Source organism: Lupinus angustifolius, chromosome LG02, assembly GCF_001865875.1.
Source record: "Lupinus angustifolius cultivar Tanjil chromosome LG02, LupAngTanjil_v1.0, whole genome shotgun sequence".
Classification (NCBI taxonomy): domain Eukaryota; kingdom Viridiplantae; phylum Streptophyta; class Magnoliopsida; order Fabales; family Fabaceae; genus Lupinus; species Lupinus angustifolius.
Genome location: NC_032010.1, coordinates 2,607,199 through 2,622,478, shown reverse-complemented (window position 1 = coordinate 2,622,478; position 15,280 = coordinate 2,607,199). Strand labels below are relative to the sequence as shown.

General features: G+C 29.9%; 1 protein-coding gene across 1 annotated transcript; it reads left to right on the top strand.

The window, feature by feature from the left end:
• On the top strand, positions 12,041–15,191 carry LOC109325778 (probable polygalacturonase At3g15720). Its single transcript, XM_019558338.1, has 4 exons — positions 12,041–12,189; positions 12,331–12,468; positions 14,256–14,411; positions 14,928–15,191. The coding sequence occupies exons 1-4, from the start codon at positions 12,043–12,045 to the stop codon at positions 15,189–15,191; spliced, it is 705 nt and encodes a 234-aa protein (XP_019413883.1). The 5' UTR covers positions 12,041–12,042.

Sequence of the window (15,280 nt, the reverse complement as noted above, 5' to 3'; positions counted from 1 at the left end):
GGGAAAAAATGCAAATTTGAGTATCACCTCATAGCAGGTTCTGAAAGAATTTGGTCATTGCATCTGTAGATTATTAACCTTGTTTGGGCTTAATTATGGATAATTGTTTTTGAAGGAGAACAAATTTGCAAAGATTTAGTTTTGAATTATTTGTTTCATGTTTAAAAGTAGTCTTTAACATGATAGATTATTAACCTTTTTAACCTGGCAAAAGAACATTTATTAACCATCTAAAAATTATTAGAATTACTATGATGCCCATAAATGGATAAATATTATAAAACCACAAAATTATCATTTTGCCATTGCATGGATAAAAATTCACTATCCTTCATCCTTCTCTTCTCTCTTGCTTTCCCATGTTTTATCATGTAAAATAGGTAAGACAAAAATTAGGTGTTGAAAAATGGTATATGATATGTTCACAGTATAAAAGTTTTTATGGTGTTAGTGCAAATATTAATTTTATTATAACTGTAATACTTATGCACTGTTAGTTAGTGACAAAGATTTATATATAGTCAGTACTAATATTTTTTTAAAGAGTCAATGATAATAAAATGAATTTATATATAGTCAGTACTAATATTTTTTTAAAGAATCAATGATAATAAAATGAATTGTGGATAATGAGCTACTGTATATGAAAATCTCCTACTTTTTATTCTTTTATCATTTAGATATCTCATTATAGTCAATGTGAACTTGGGATCCAAATTACATGATGAGGTAAATGCAGGTAATGAATGAATTTAACTTGCTTCATTCATTTCATATTTTGTCGTTGTTTAAGGTTATTATACAAAAATTAAAAAAATAGTAATGACTGTTGTTATTTTGACTAAAATATTCCATTTAATTTCCACGTGTGAAAAGGAAAAAAATATTATTGATTTATATATTATTAAATGAATGTAAAATTAGAAAGAAATTTTTTTGACCCAATCTTGAAATTATAAGAAGGAAAATTAGATCCATGTAGAAAAAAAAAATCCTAAAATAATACTTAAAAAAGGATTGAATAATCGAACTAACTTAGACTGCAGTTGTATATTACAATTAATTAAACTCAGTTTTAAGAGAATAGAACCCAATAGTCTGGTCCTTCTCCAGTTCTAGTTAATTAGGTTAATGAAGACACTAGTGTTCAAGAGGAACATCAATTTGTTTGAAGACCAATTTTACATTCGAAATCAACATAATTCTTGGCCAAATATTATAGGAATGACTTTCTATGAGGAACAACAATAATAGTAGGTGTAACAACATAATTCTAATACAACATAAAGGTCACTGTACTATAGTGTAGCAACCCAACTTGTCTTTTTGCCTATTCTTTTAAATGCTATCATAGATATTTTAATTCTAACTGTTAACGGAAAAATAAGAGTTTATCATTTTCTTTCTTTTAGAAAACAAAAATAAATTAATAAAATAAAATCATTGGTGACACAAACTTTTCTAAATGATGGTTAGAAACCAAACACTGGTCAAGATCGATAGTTCTCGGACATATGAAAAATATATTCTTTTCAAATTTTTGTTTTGAAACTTTGGTATTTTGTATTTTTATTGATTTTGTAAATATGCTGAATAAAATTGAGTGTTCATAACCATAAAGACCTTAGTGATCCATATTATATATCATTCTTGATTAATCATGAGATAATACTAAAATTGACTTTGTTACTTGTTCATTATATGCCTATGAGAGACATACACCACTAAACACTTTAAGAGTCTATATTGCCTAATTTATTGACATATTAATTGTTTAAATGATCAAGTATTATATTGAATGTACAACTAGAGATTACTTGTATAAGTTGGACATCATACTTTGATTTGAGTTTGAATTCCTTAATGTATTTGTGGATTTGTGTTATTGCAGCTATATTATGAAGCCCATTGAATTCCATCATGTTGGCCCATGTGTTTAGACTTTTAGTTAGTTAGTTTCTTTCTGTTTATAGAAGGTGTAGTTAGTTTAGTCAGTTTTTCTGTTTTGGTTAGTTTTTATTTTTGGTATATTCTGGTTTATTCTGTTTTAGCTTGCTCTATAAATTGCGGTTTCATTTCCTCCTTTTGATGATGATAAATATTGACATTTTGTAACTTTTCCATTTGATTCAATAAAGATTGCATAGCTTTTCTTCTTATTCTTTCTCTATTTCTACCATTCCAATATGGTATCAGAGCTCTCAAATTGAGAGCTCTGCTGCGCATCACCTATGATCTATTTTCATTTCCTATCTTTTATTCCTCATTCTCATTTCGTATTCTTCTCCTCTGAATATCTGAATCAATGGCAATACAAACCGATCTATTAAACCCTTACTATCTTCATCTTAGAGAAAATCCGGGAATAGCTCTTGTCTCTCCACCTCTTGATGGCAAGAACTACAACTCTTGGAGCAAAGCCATGAGAAGAGCTCTTATTTCCAAAAATAAGTTCAAGTTTGTGAATGACATGATTAGGTTGCCCAATCTTTCAGATCTTTCATATGAAGCATGTGAAAGATGTAATACCATGGTGATATCTTGGATTACCAGATTGGTGTCTCAACAAATAGGGCAAAGCATCGTCTACATTGACTCGACACAAGAGCTGTGGGAAGACCTTAAAGAAAGGTTTTCCAAGGGATATCATTTTAGATTTTCAGATCTCTTACAAGAGATACATTCCATACAGCAAGGTGAGAGATATTTTTCATCTTATTTCACTGACTTGAAGACCATATGGGAAGATTTAGAATCATTGAGGCCTATACCAAACTGCATTTGCAATATTAACTGTACCTGCAATTCCTATAAAATCATCAAGGGATATATGGATTTCGAGTATGTCACTTGTTTCCTAAAAGGTCTCAATGACCAATTCTCCATAGTGAAAACTCAGATTTTACTCATGGAACCTCTACCACAAATAAACAAAGTGTGTTCTTTAGTGTTGCAACAAGAGGGACAATTGAATGATGCATGACATGAAGATCAGAAAGGGATGATTAATTCTGTTAGCACTAGGCAGAATTGGAGACCAAATATTAACAGAAACAATGGTCCTTACACCAGAAGAACTCAAGAGAATAATATGGGAAATTCTGGTCGTGGATACACTCAAGGATCTTTTGGCAAAGGCATTCTTGGAAGGGGACAAGGAAACATTGGAAATATCAAAATTTGTACCTTTTATGGCAGAGATAAACACATTGTGGACACTTGCTATTACAAGCATGAATTTCCACTGAATTTTAAATTTAGAACTAGACCTGGTGAAGGTTCAATCAATTCTCGTCTTAATCAAGGAGTTGTTGAGCACAATAACTCATCAATAGACCCTGCTGCTAAACCAGAAACAAATGTTCGTTAGAGTGCAAAATTAACTTTCGACCCTGGTCCTTGCATCAACCAAGTATCTAGCAGTGAGGATATGGAAATCCATCAGATATGCCAACATATCAAAAAAATGGATTCTTGATACTGGAGCAACAAATCATGATGTCACAAATGATCTGGCCAATTTTGCTTCATATCAAAATGTCAATTCCATAGTCATAAAATTACCTAATGGTTCTACTGTTTTGGCTAAACAATCAGGAAAAGTGTTTCTTTCTGATAAACATATACTCACCAATGTTATTTACATCCCTACCTTTTCTTATAACCTTATATCTGTCCATAAATTGATTAACTCACTAAACTACAGTATTATATTTGACAAGAATTGTTGCATGATTCATGATACAATTACCTTGAAGATGATTGGACATGCTGAGGTTTATAATCATCTTTACATCCGCATTCAACACTCCAATTTAGGCAAGTCTTTATGCCATACAATAAATAACTACACCATTTCTTCTATAGATCTTTGGCATTTTTGTTTAGGACACTCTTCAAGAACATTAGATATGATAATGGCATGGAATTCATTATGCCTAAATTCTATGACGAGCATGTGATTATCCATCAAACATCTTGTGTCCCCCCCCCAAACAAAACTCCATTATTGAGAAAAAACACAAACATATCATGGATGCAACTAGAGCTTTGTTATTTCAATCTCACGTGCTAAAAATCTATTAGAGTTATGCAGCCAAGCATGCTGTTTATCTCATCAACATGTTACCTACACTTGTTCTTCACTCTAAATCCCCTTTTGAAATTTTGTTTGGATATGTTCCATCTCTGCTTGATCTAAAGGTCTTTGGTAGTTTATGTTTTGGAAGTACCCTTTTGCAGCATATAACCAAATTGGACCCTCGAGCCAGAAAGTGTGTCTTTCTTGGCAACAAGACAGGCACCAAAGGCTACACCCTTTTAGATTTATCCTCTAGAGATATATTTGTAACTAGAAATGCTCAACTTTATGAGCACATTTTCCCTTATGAACAATTTCCCCAAACTCAATCTGACTCTTCTCAACATAATCAAGACCATGTTCCTGACAATTGGTGTGATGTCTTGGACCTTATTCCCAATTATGTTCCACACAACACCCAAACTGATGTCTAAACCCATGCTCCTAACATATCCCTTGCTGCTAACCTTAGGAGATCCCAAAGACCACATGTTCCTCCTACCTACCTAAAGTATTTTCATTGCAGCCTTCTCAATTCTAGTCAATTTCCATCATGTGGTAAAATTAAACATCCTCTACATTCTGTTATATAATACCAAGCCTTATATGCACTTTATAATCATTATATCCTCTATATCACCACTCACTCTGAGCCTAAGAATTTCCAACAAGCCATTCAATCTAAGGATTGGATTGAAGCTATGCAAAGTGAGTTGAAAGCTTTAGAACAAAATCATACTTGGGATGTTGTCCCCTTACCTGCTAGAAAGAAACCCATAGGACCAAAATGGATCTATAAACTTAAATTTAGATATGATGGAACTATAGAAAGACACAAGGGCAGACTTGTTTCCAAAGGGTATACTCAGACTAGGGGCCTAGATTATTTTGAGACATTTGCTCTAGTGGTTAAACTCACCACTATTCGAATTCTGTTGGCTATTGCATCATCACAGGGCTGGTTTCTTGAACATCTTGATGTGAACAATGCTTTTTTGCATGGTGACCTCAATGAAGAGGTCTATATGACTTTACCACAAGGCATCACTTGTTCTATTCCCAATCTTGTGTGTAAACTCAACAAGTCTCTCTATGGTTTGAAACAAGCTAGCAGACAGTGGTTTGCCAAATTGTCTAAAGCTCTCCTTTCTTTGGGATATCATCAATCCCCTCATGATCATTCTTTATTTACCAAACATAGCATTTCTGGTTTCACTGCTTTAGTTGTCTATGTTGATGACTTGATTGTTGCTGGCAATGATAAAATTGAGATTGCCATTGTTAAATAATTCCTTCACAACACCTTTCAGATTAACGATATTGGGGCTCTAAGGTATTTTCTTGGCATTGAAGTTGCTCAATCTCACAAAGGTCTCACTCTTAGCCAAAGAAAAAACACACTTGACTTACTTTCTGATGTTGGATTCCTTGAATCAAGGGCTGCTCCTACCCCTATGGTAAAAAAGAATCCTTTACACCAAAAGGATAATGCTCCTTATGATAATTCTGCCCTATATAGACAACTTGTAGGTAGACTTTTGTATCTAACCAATACTCGACCTGACATTCCCTTCTTTGTCCAACAACTTAGTCAATTTTTGGACACTCCCACCGTGAATCATTACAAGGCTCTAACCCGTGTCCTTAGATATCTAAAATGTAAACCTAGCCAAGGTTTGTTTTACCCTACTAATTCTCCTCTTCATTTGAAGGGCTTTAGTGACTCTGATTGGGCCACTTGCCCTGACGCTAGGCAATCAATTTATGGGTACTTCATGTTCTTAAGAAACTCTTTGATTTCCTGGAAATCTAAGAAGCAGAAGACTGTTTCAAGGTGTTCTTCTGAAGCTGAATACAAAGATTTAGCTTTTGCTTCTTGCGAAGTTCAATTGCTAACATTCTTGCTCACTGATTTATGTATTGATTTTAAGCAGCCTGCTTTACTATATTGTGATAGTAATTTTGCCCGATATATTGCAGCTAATTCCATATTTCATGAATGTACAAAATATATTGATATTGATTGTCATGTTACTCACGAGATATTAAAAAATAATCTCTTTCATTTACTTCCTATCACTACTAATGAGCAAGTTGCATATTTATTCACAAGCATTGGAGCCTTCTACTTTTTCTTATTTGTTATCCAAGCTGGGAGCTATTGACATTCACTCTCCAACTTGAAGGGGAGTATTGCAGCTATATTATGAAGCCCATTGAAGTCCATTCTGTTGGCCCATGCGTTTAGTCTTTTAGTTAGTTAGTTTGTTTCTGTTTATAGAAGGTGTAGTTAGTTCCGTTAGTTTTTCTGTTTTGGTTAGTTTCTATTTTTGGTATATTCTGGTTTATTATGTTTTTGCTTGCTCTATAAATTGTGGTTTCATTTCCTCTTTTTGATGAGGATAAACATTGATATTTTGTAACTTTTCCATTTGATTCAATAAAGATTGCAAAGCTTTTCTTCTTCTTCTTTCAATGTTTCTACCATTCGAATATGTGTGCATAATATCGCTTTGAATGTATAAAATAATAATAATTGTGTAAGTCCTACTTAAAAACCAAACATACTTTTGAAAACCTTAATTTAGACTTTTGTTTGAGGATAGACAAGTTTCTAAGTTGGAGATAATTGTTAAATGCCAAAATAATAATAAAATCTACACCTATTTTGTGGTACTTTAACTCTTTAATCAACCAAATGAATGATTTTATACTCTTGTATAATAAAAGCTTATTAATTGGCCAAATATCTTCATTGAAGTGTTTGTGCATGCTTAAATTGGAAGAATGATAAAAAAATAAGCTAAGTTTATAAAAAATATCAACCAGGCTCAACGTACGAATCAAGCTGAGCGGATATGGCAGCTGATGAGACCTGCACTAAGTGTAAGTACCACGCTTAATGGAGGAAGACGCACTCAACACAACTTCGGTTTCGGTGTATTCAATCAAGAATTAAAACATTTAGTCTATGTAACTTATACGTAAAGCGCAAGGCCTGCGCTTAGTGCAAATGAGAGGTGCGCTCAATGCAGATGTTGCGCCCAACGTGAGTTGGTGCGGTGAAAGGTCGAATCTGGCTAGCAAAAGAGCTGTGCTTAGCGCAGAGGCGGTGCACCGATCACAAATGTAAACATGCATACATTATTTAAGGAGGTTCAATTTGATCTATTGAGGACACACTTTTAATATTGCATTGTAACACACATTTATTGAGTTTTTAAGAAAGTTTAGCTCACTTAGATCATGAGAACTAAGTATAAGTTGTGTGTGGTACTTGTTAGAAATTCATACCACCCCATGAGTTATGCTTTATCCATATCTTACTTATATTATATGAATATGAGTAGTTATGTTCTTCATTTGTTGGGAATGAATGTAATACGAGCTTGATGTATACATATTGATTCATTTAGTTTTAATTCATGAAGTCTTGATTATTTTGAGTGATATATGTAATTAGTGCTTTCTTTGAGTTTGATCATCTTATTGCATGAATTGTGAATGAAATGCTTAGAGAAATCCTTGTATAATTATGAACTTGTATATGTGGAGTTTGCTCATCAAAGAGGTTGGAATTCGCTCTGGTTAGAATGTGATTCATCTTTAGTGGTGGACATGTTTAAAGGTGATGTAGAAGTACCTTGGAAGCTTGCAGCTAAATTGTGCAGATGCAAGATCAGGTTGTCTTCCATGAACTTTCAAGTCTCTCACATATTTAGAGAAGGAAATGCTTGTGCAGATAGGCTAGCTAAGTTTGGTGTAACATCTAAGATATTCACTTGGTGGAATGATATTCATACTTTCATTCATTATGAATTTTGGTGCTTAGGTACTTTGGCTTAAAAAAAATGAACTTGTATAACTCACTAATTGATATATTTTCTAGACATCTAGACTTATATCAAAATTGTCATCTCATACATGTTGTTCCATTAGTATATAGAGACATAGAACTAATTTTATAACTTCATAACTCTCAAACTTATTAACATAGACTACTAGACATATTTTTATGTCTAATGGTTCATAATTCATAATTCATAATCTTGTTAATCTAGTTAATCGACATAGAACTATTTTAATAAGCTATTAGCATAAATCAAAGCATTGGTGATTAATACAATTGAAATGTTGTATTTAACTCAACTTCACATGCATAGACTATTAGACATATAAGTATATTATTGTGGGTCATAATTCTTAGTCTTGTGTCTAAAGTTGCTATACATTGAATTTTATTGCATAAGTTGCTAAATTGATTATGAAATTAGCTTTTAGTAATCTTTAGGTCATTTGTGTGGAACAATCATTACTACGTAAATTTGTGTTAACGAATCATGTATATATTAATAGTAAATAGAAAGTTCAATCCCAATGCCTTTTATCAACAGTTTAAAATCATAATTCCTATTCTAATGTCATCAAACCATAAACCAATTGAAAAATTGCTCAAAATAATAATTGTTAGTTGAAAAATTATAATCTAGTAAGTATTTGTGGATACAACAATCCACTTACTCTTTACTTTATTTGTGACACTGTTGATTATTTTTATGCCCAACTTTTCGGTCAGTAGTGGTCCATCATACTATGTTTCTGCAGTTGAAGCCTACTTACCTCATTGTTAAAAATTCTACATTGTATATTACTATACATATAATATATTAATATAGAGAATAATTTATATCCTCGTAAAAGAAGAAAAGTTATCTCATTGAGTTATAATTACGGTGACACTTGGTCTTTTTTTTAATATTTTTTCTTTACTATAAAGTCCCAACACATATAATTCCCACTAAGGTTGTCGAAGAACAACAACTACCACTGTCGCCACGTCTCCACCAAATTGTCATTGTCAGGCCATTATTTGCCACCATAAACTTGGGATAGTGAAGCGACTGCTGCCTTCCTCTGTGATCATTTCTTCATCCTCACATGAGTCACATTATAGTTGCATGGCTACCTCTGCATCATGGATAGAGTTCTACATCTGCTTTTCCATTCCTTTGTACTATTCTATGTGTCAAAAGATTGATTAACTAGAAAAATATTTAATAATTGCAATTTTAACTTAAATAATTTTTTCGACCAATTAGAGGTAATAGTATATGGAGTAATACAAAAAGTGGGACATTATATATGCTCCCAATGAATGTATTCTTTATCCCCCCTATGAGTTTTATTTTTAGGGCACAATTTTCCAACTACAATGATAAGAAAATAAGTTATACTCTGATATGTTTATTCTACTAATATAAATATATATTTTAATAAAATAGACATGAATATGTATATATATATACAAATATAAATATATATTAATAAAAATATTAATATACATATAATCATTATTAATAATAGTTATATTAATATAAATATACATTCATTAGTTTCTCTTTGTACTTTAATATTTATGTAATGATAATCAAAAACATTACTTTTATTTATGAGTAAGTGATATTTAAAAAGTATGTACCAAAATAATATAAGAAATTTATAAAAAAATTGATATTTAACAAATGAAAAATGAATAATACACTAATAATATATAAACTCTTACACTAATTATTACATAAACTATTTTCTCACATATTTATAATTGATTACTTCAAAAATTTGGAAACAATAGAATAACAATTAAACTCGGTTAAATTAGATTAATCTAAGAAGTAAACCAGATGATAAAATAAAAAAAAAAGTGAAACATATTTCTAATATTTTGTTTTACTCTGGTCCAAAAAATATGAAAATGTGTTACTTCTATATAATTATACATAATTATTACTTATATAAAATTTTACATTTATATATAACTAGTGTGTCGACAGGTACTTTGTGCCTACCGACCCACATTCTTATTTTTTAGTTTTAAATATTTAATTTTATTACATTTTTGTAATGAGTGGATATTATAATTTTCATGGTAAAAAAAATATGAAAATGAATTGTAATGTTATGTAAAATTATATTGGAGATTTGATCTTTTTTTGTGTATGTAACTTACTCTAGTTTTCATTAATATTTTTATTATGTAAGAAAATGTTGTAATTTTAGTTAATTAATAGGGCAAAATAGGTAAGAGATAATTGCATCATATGGGTAGTTATAAGAAATTTTCCCTTTATGTATAGTATAGATTATATATTTATATATAAAAATTATTAATTATTTATAGAATCACCTGGTCAGATCGGACAGTTTAAACCGGTTAAACCTAATACGAAATCTCTTCTAGTTTTACGCCTGACTCAGGTTTCACATCATTGATTTCCTAATATGCAAATGTAAAAAAGGCTTAAGTTATTGTTAAGGGGAGGCTTAAATTTATAGAAAGTTAATCAAGATATTTTTTTATATAAACGACAATTTTTAAAAATGTCAAAAACAATTTTAAATGGCAGAATCTAGAAACATGTCTTATATATACTAGTATGTTGAGAGATATCCACATTTCTATTGTTTTTCATTGAAGTATGAATGAAGAAAAAAGGAAAAATAGGAAGAGGCTTTGCATGCTTAGAATATTGCATACCCAAGTGACGAAGAACTAAAACTTGGCCACATGTATAATAGTTTGTCTCTTGAAAGAAAAACTTGGCCATATGCATACCCAAAAATTAAATGCATTACCAATAAAATGTTTGTTTAGAGATGTAAGACCACACTAAATTATCATATATCGTAGCATGCCAAATGTCAAAATTCTTGGGAGCGACATTTATTAGGAGATACTATAGATGACAAATGAAATGATTCACACATCTCGAAATGTATTAGTTCTTTTACCATAGAGTGATGAGGTGAAAGGATTTAGATTTGAATGCTATTGGATCGATGAGAAGTCATCCATCAATCAATATAAATTTATATAAATTATATTTTACATTATCCAATCTATCATGACTCCATTTTTATGGATTTGAATGGACGAATATTCAATTCATTTGATTTTCTTAATTGGAACTAAAAATAATTTTGAATATAATAATTCTTTTAAAATCCACTATTTCCTTAAAATAATTTCTTGAATCTCACTTTTTTAAAAATAACTTTTAAAATCTTCTAAAATCTTCTAAAATCACCTTTTGAAAAAGTGTTTGTGATATTTTGAACTTTAAAATATATATTTTTTGTAATATTTTATAAGCATGCGATGTTAAAGATTTTTATGTATTTAAGAACAAATTTTTAATATTAACAACATCCACATGTCTTATGATTGATCTCAATTTAATAAAAAAGTCAAAGTGAGAGTGAGAATACTACAAAAAAATGATAGTTGAAATAATCAATTAAATTGAAAAGCAAAGAGCATCATTTTTTATATATTTATATTTTGGATGGATCGAATATCTATCCAAATAGATATATCAATAGATATCTATTGGATATAATGAATGAATTTAAATCTACTCATTACCAAAGTTTTCCATTGAATTATATTTATTTAACTTCATTAGCTTTAATAAATGAATTTACTTTACTTTGAATTGGAAGGACTGTGCGTAATTTTTGCGACCTCTATGAAGTGAACCCTTGGTTATACCAAAAAATATTTAAAAAATTAATGACTTTTAAACTAAAATATCCAAATTTATTTCAGAATATCGAAAATAAAAAATAAAATTATTAATGACTTGCACAATTATTGAATAAATGTAAAATTAGAACAAAAAATGATTTGAACGAATCTTGAAATTTTACAAAAGGATGAAAACTAGACCCATTTAAGAAGAACCCTAAAATATTAATAACATAAAGGAATGAAGGATCAAATTAACTTAGACTGAAGTTGAATTTACTAATAATTAAATTCATTTTAAGATATAAACTAATTAGACCCATTTAATGAAAAGGGAAACTCAATCTAGTAGCTAGGATTATAAATAATCAAATCATATTATGAAGATTTCATCTTTCACATTCACAACAATAGTTTCTAAAAATTATTATTCATCATGCAAGGTCTTGTTGTCACTTTTTTTATCCTTTCTTTTGCTTCATTCTGTTCATGTAACAGATTATTAAAAGAAAATCCAAAGACATCCACTTTCAGTGTAGTTGATTATGGCGCTGTTGGAGATGGCGTCAAGGATGATTCTAAAGTAAAGAATTGTTTGTTTTTTATGTTTATATGAATAAATTATATTTTCACGTAAGAAAAATGCGGTAATATCTGATTTCCACTTTCGAAGTTTTCTTCGTTTTAAATTTACTTATGGAGTTAATAATATATGTAATGCAAGGCTTTTATGGAAGCATGGGGTGCAGCTTGTGCAAAGAGTGATAGTATTGGGACCATTGAGGTGCCACAAGGAAAAACATTTATGTTGAAGCCTATAAAGTTCACTGGTCCATGCAAATTTTCTTCAATTAATTTTAAGGTAAGAAAATGTGTGACCATTATACTTTAGTATGTTGGTTTATACTTACATGTTCCTCCTTTGGACATATTTTACTACGTTGACAGTGCCAATAAGTTTCAGTTTGTAATGTTTTTTTGTACTACTTGATATCCTCTCACTCGAATTGAATTAATCCATTTCGAGATGTGTGATTGTCCCTCTCAACAATTGTCGCTCTTAGAAATCAAACTTTTAATCTTTTAACCATTTTGGGAATCTAGCAAAACCTTATACTACATGCAATAATTTAATGGTAAAAAAACACTATTTACCCAACAAATGAATTATACATTACTTACATGTGAGATGGCGTGTATCGGTGGTTATGTAAAAATAAGATATATACTAGTGGATAGTGTAATCATTTAAAGTGCATCAAAATTAGTTATGATCCCGTTGGGTTTAAAATATTTTTAAGGTGTAATATTTTCCAACGATTATGTTAATTAGTATCAGCATTATTATTTTGTTCTATTTGAATTTTTCTAAAATGTCCTGCTATACAAATTGTCTTTTTCGTAATGTCATAATTATATTGCACATATAATTTAAATGTAGGAAAATTATTGAAATTTTCCTCATTTGAATGGTTGTCGCCTTAATACAATAATTGTGTCATCAAATATGGGGATGAAAATGGACACGGGTAATAGCCACCTGACACCATTTTAAAATAGGAGAATATTATCCATTCCTGCCCATATCTGTATGGGTATCCGTGTGTAGGTATTCGCGGATATTTCTGGGTATCCGTAGGTATAACGGGTACCCACAAGTTTTCTATATTATAAATGAATTTTTAATTTTTTACTTCTATTATGTTTTAAATGAGATAAAACTTAATTATTTTTGTACATTTTGATTGAATATTTGACAAAAATGCTAAATTTATTGGTGTTTTCTATTTGTGTGATTTTTTGTTCTCATTTCCTTAACCAAAAATATATATTTTCTTTGTAAAACATGTGTTTCTACACATGTAATAATATTTGTAGGGTGTTTCACCACCATACTCAATAAAATATGTAAACAAAGTAAAACGAAAAATGTAGGTGTAATGAATGTTAGAATAACGTACTTTTTATTTTAATTAAATATATTAATCATATAAATAATGGGTACCCGCAGGCACGAGTACCTTAATTCTCGTACCCGCCCGTATGTACTACAAGTATTTTTAAAAATCCGTTTATAATACATGCGAGTACCCGTTTGTGACCCGTACCTATGCTCGTAGGAGTTTTACCTACGGGTATCCATGGGTATGAGTTTTTTTGCCATCGCTAATCAAATATTTCTTATAGCATATTACATAATTTTTATAAAATATTAGACGTACTGAATGTTAATATAAATATATGTGCTGATGTTTGTTTAAATAATTAAAGACAATATTATGTGTTATGTTTAATGTGGCAATATTAAAATCGTAGGTTTTGACAATACAGATAAATGCCAAATGTTTTTTTAAAGTAAAATTCCAAGAAACAACCCAATTAACTGAAAAATATTAGCAAATATAGGAAAAGGTTGAGTTAACTAGTATATAAGTTAGTCTTCTTTATGATCAAGTTTTTATTTTTCTTTATTCGTAGTTAAAGTGTTTTTTAAATGTTAAGTATTTATATTTTTTAATTAGTGTGCGGCTTGTCTTATAAGCTTAAAATATGAGCATGAATGAAATATTAATTGTGGAACCAAATAGATATTTCATTTCTATAAATATTTTCTAACCCATAATCTTTGTTTCAATGTGAAAATATAAGCTTGAAGGTAATATTGTTGCACCAACTAGCACTAATGCATGGAGCGAGGGTGATGACAAGGGAAAGTGGATTGAGTTCAGTGCTATAAATGGTCTTCTCATAAATGGAGGTGGACAAATCAACGGTCATGGTTCTGTTTGGTGGAAATCTTGCAATGTGTGTAATTGTATTTTAGTCATTATATTTTCACATTCTTAAAAATAATTCTTATATTTCGAAAATTATGTTATACTCAATTAATTGATTCATATTATAATGTGTTTTTAACACTATTATACACATTATGAATGATATTTATTTTTCTTGATTTTTAAAAAAGATGTTATAATAACTTTATTATTTTATTCTCAATCCTTCTTGAAAATATCACAAATCATTATTTCTAATTATTGAAAATATAACCAAAAATAAATCATTATATAGAAAAATACAATCTAACTAGTTATATATTTTATTTCTAGAATATGATTTATTACTATAGCCAAAAGTAACAAGTATTGTTTTTTCTCTCCAGGATGACAACTGCAAAAGACCAAAAGTAAGTCATATATAATAGACTACAACAATTTACAAAAATAGCTACTCATTAACAATATAAGTTGATTCTATAGATATTGAATCTCGTTAGAGAAACTCTTATTTTGTATATGAATAATTTATTTCATTGTGCAGGCTCTATCTTTTCAAAATTGTAACAACCTTCATCTAAGTGATACACAACATATCGATAGTCCAAAGGGTCACATATCAATAACCAAATCTAATAATGTAATAGTATCCAATCTTATTATTACTGCACCTGAGAATAGCAAAAACACTGATGGAATTGATATTAGTGGATCAAACGGCATTGTAATTGATAAGTGTACCATTGCTACAGGTAAGTGGTGCACTAAATATTTTGGACAACTTCCACATTTGATGCCATATAAATGAGAAATTGAGAGGATTTTTTATTTTATTTTAATAGGAGATGATTGTATTGCCATTGGCAATGGCTTATCAAATATTAATATTACTAATAT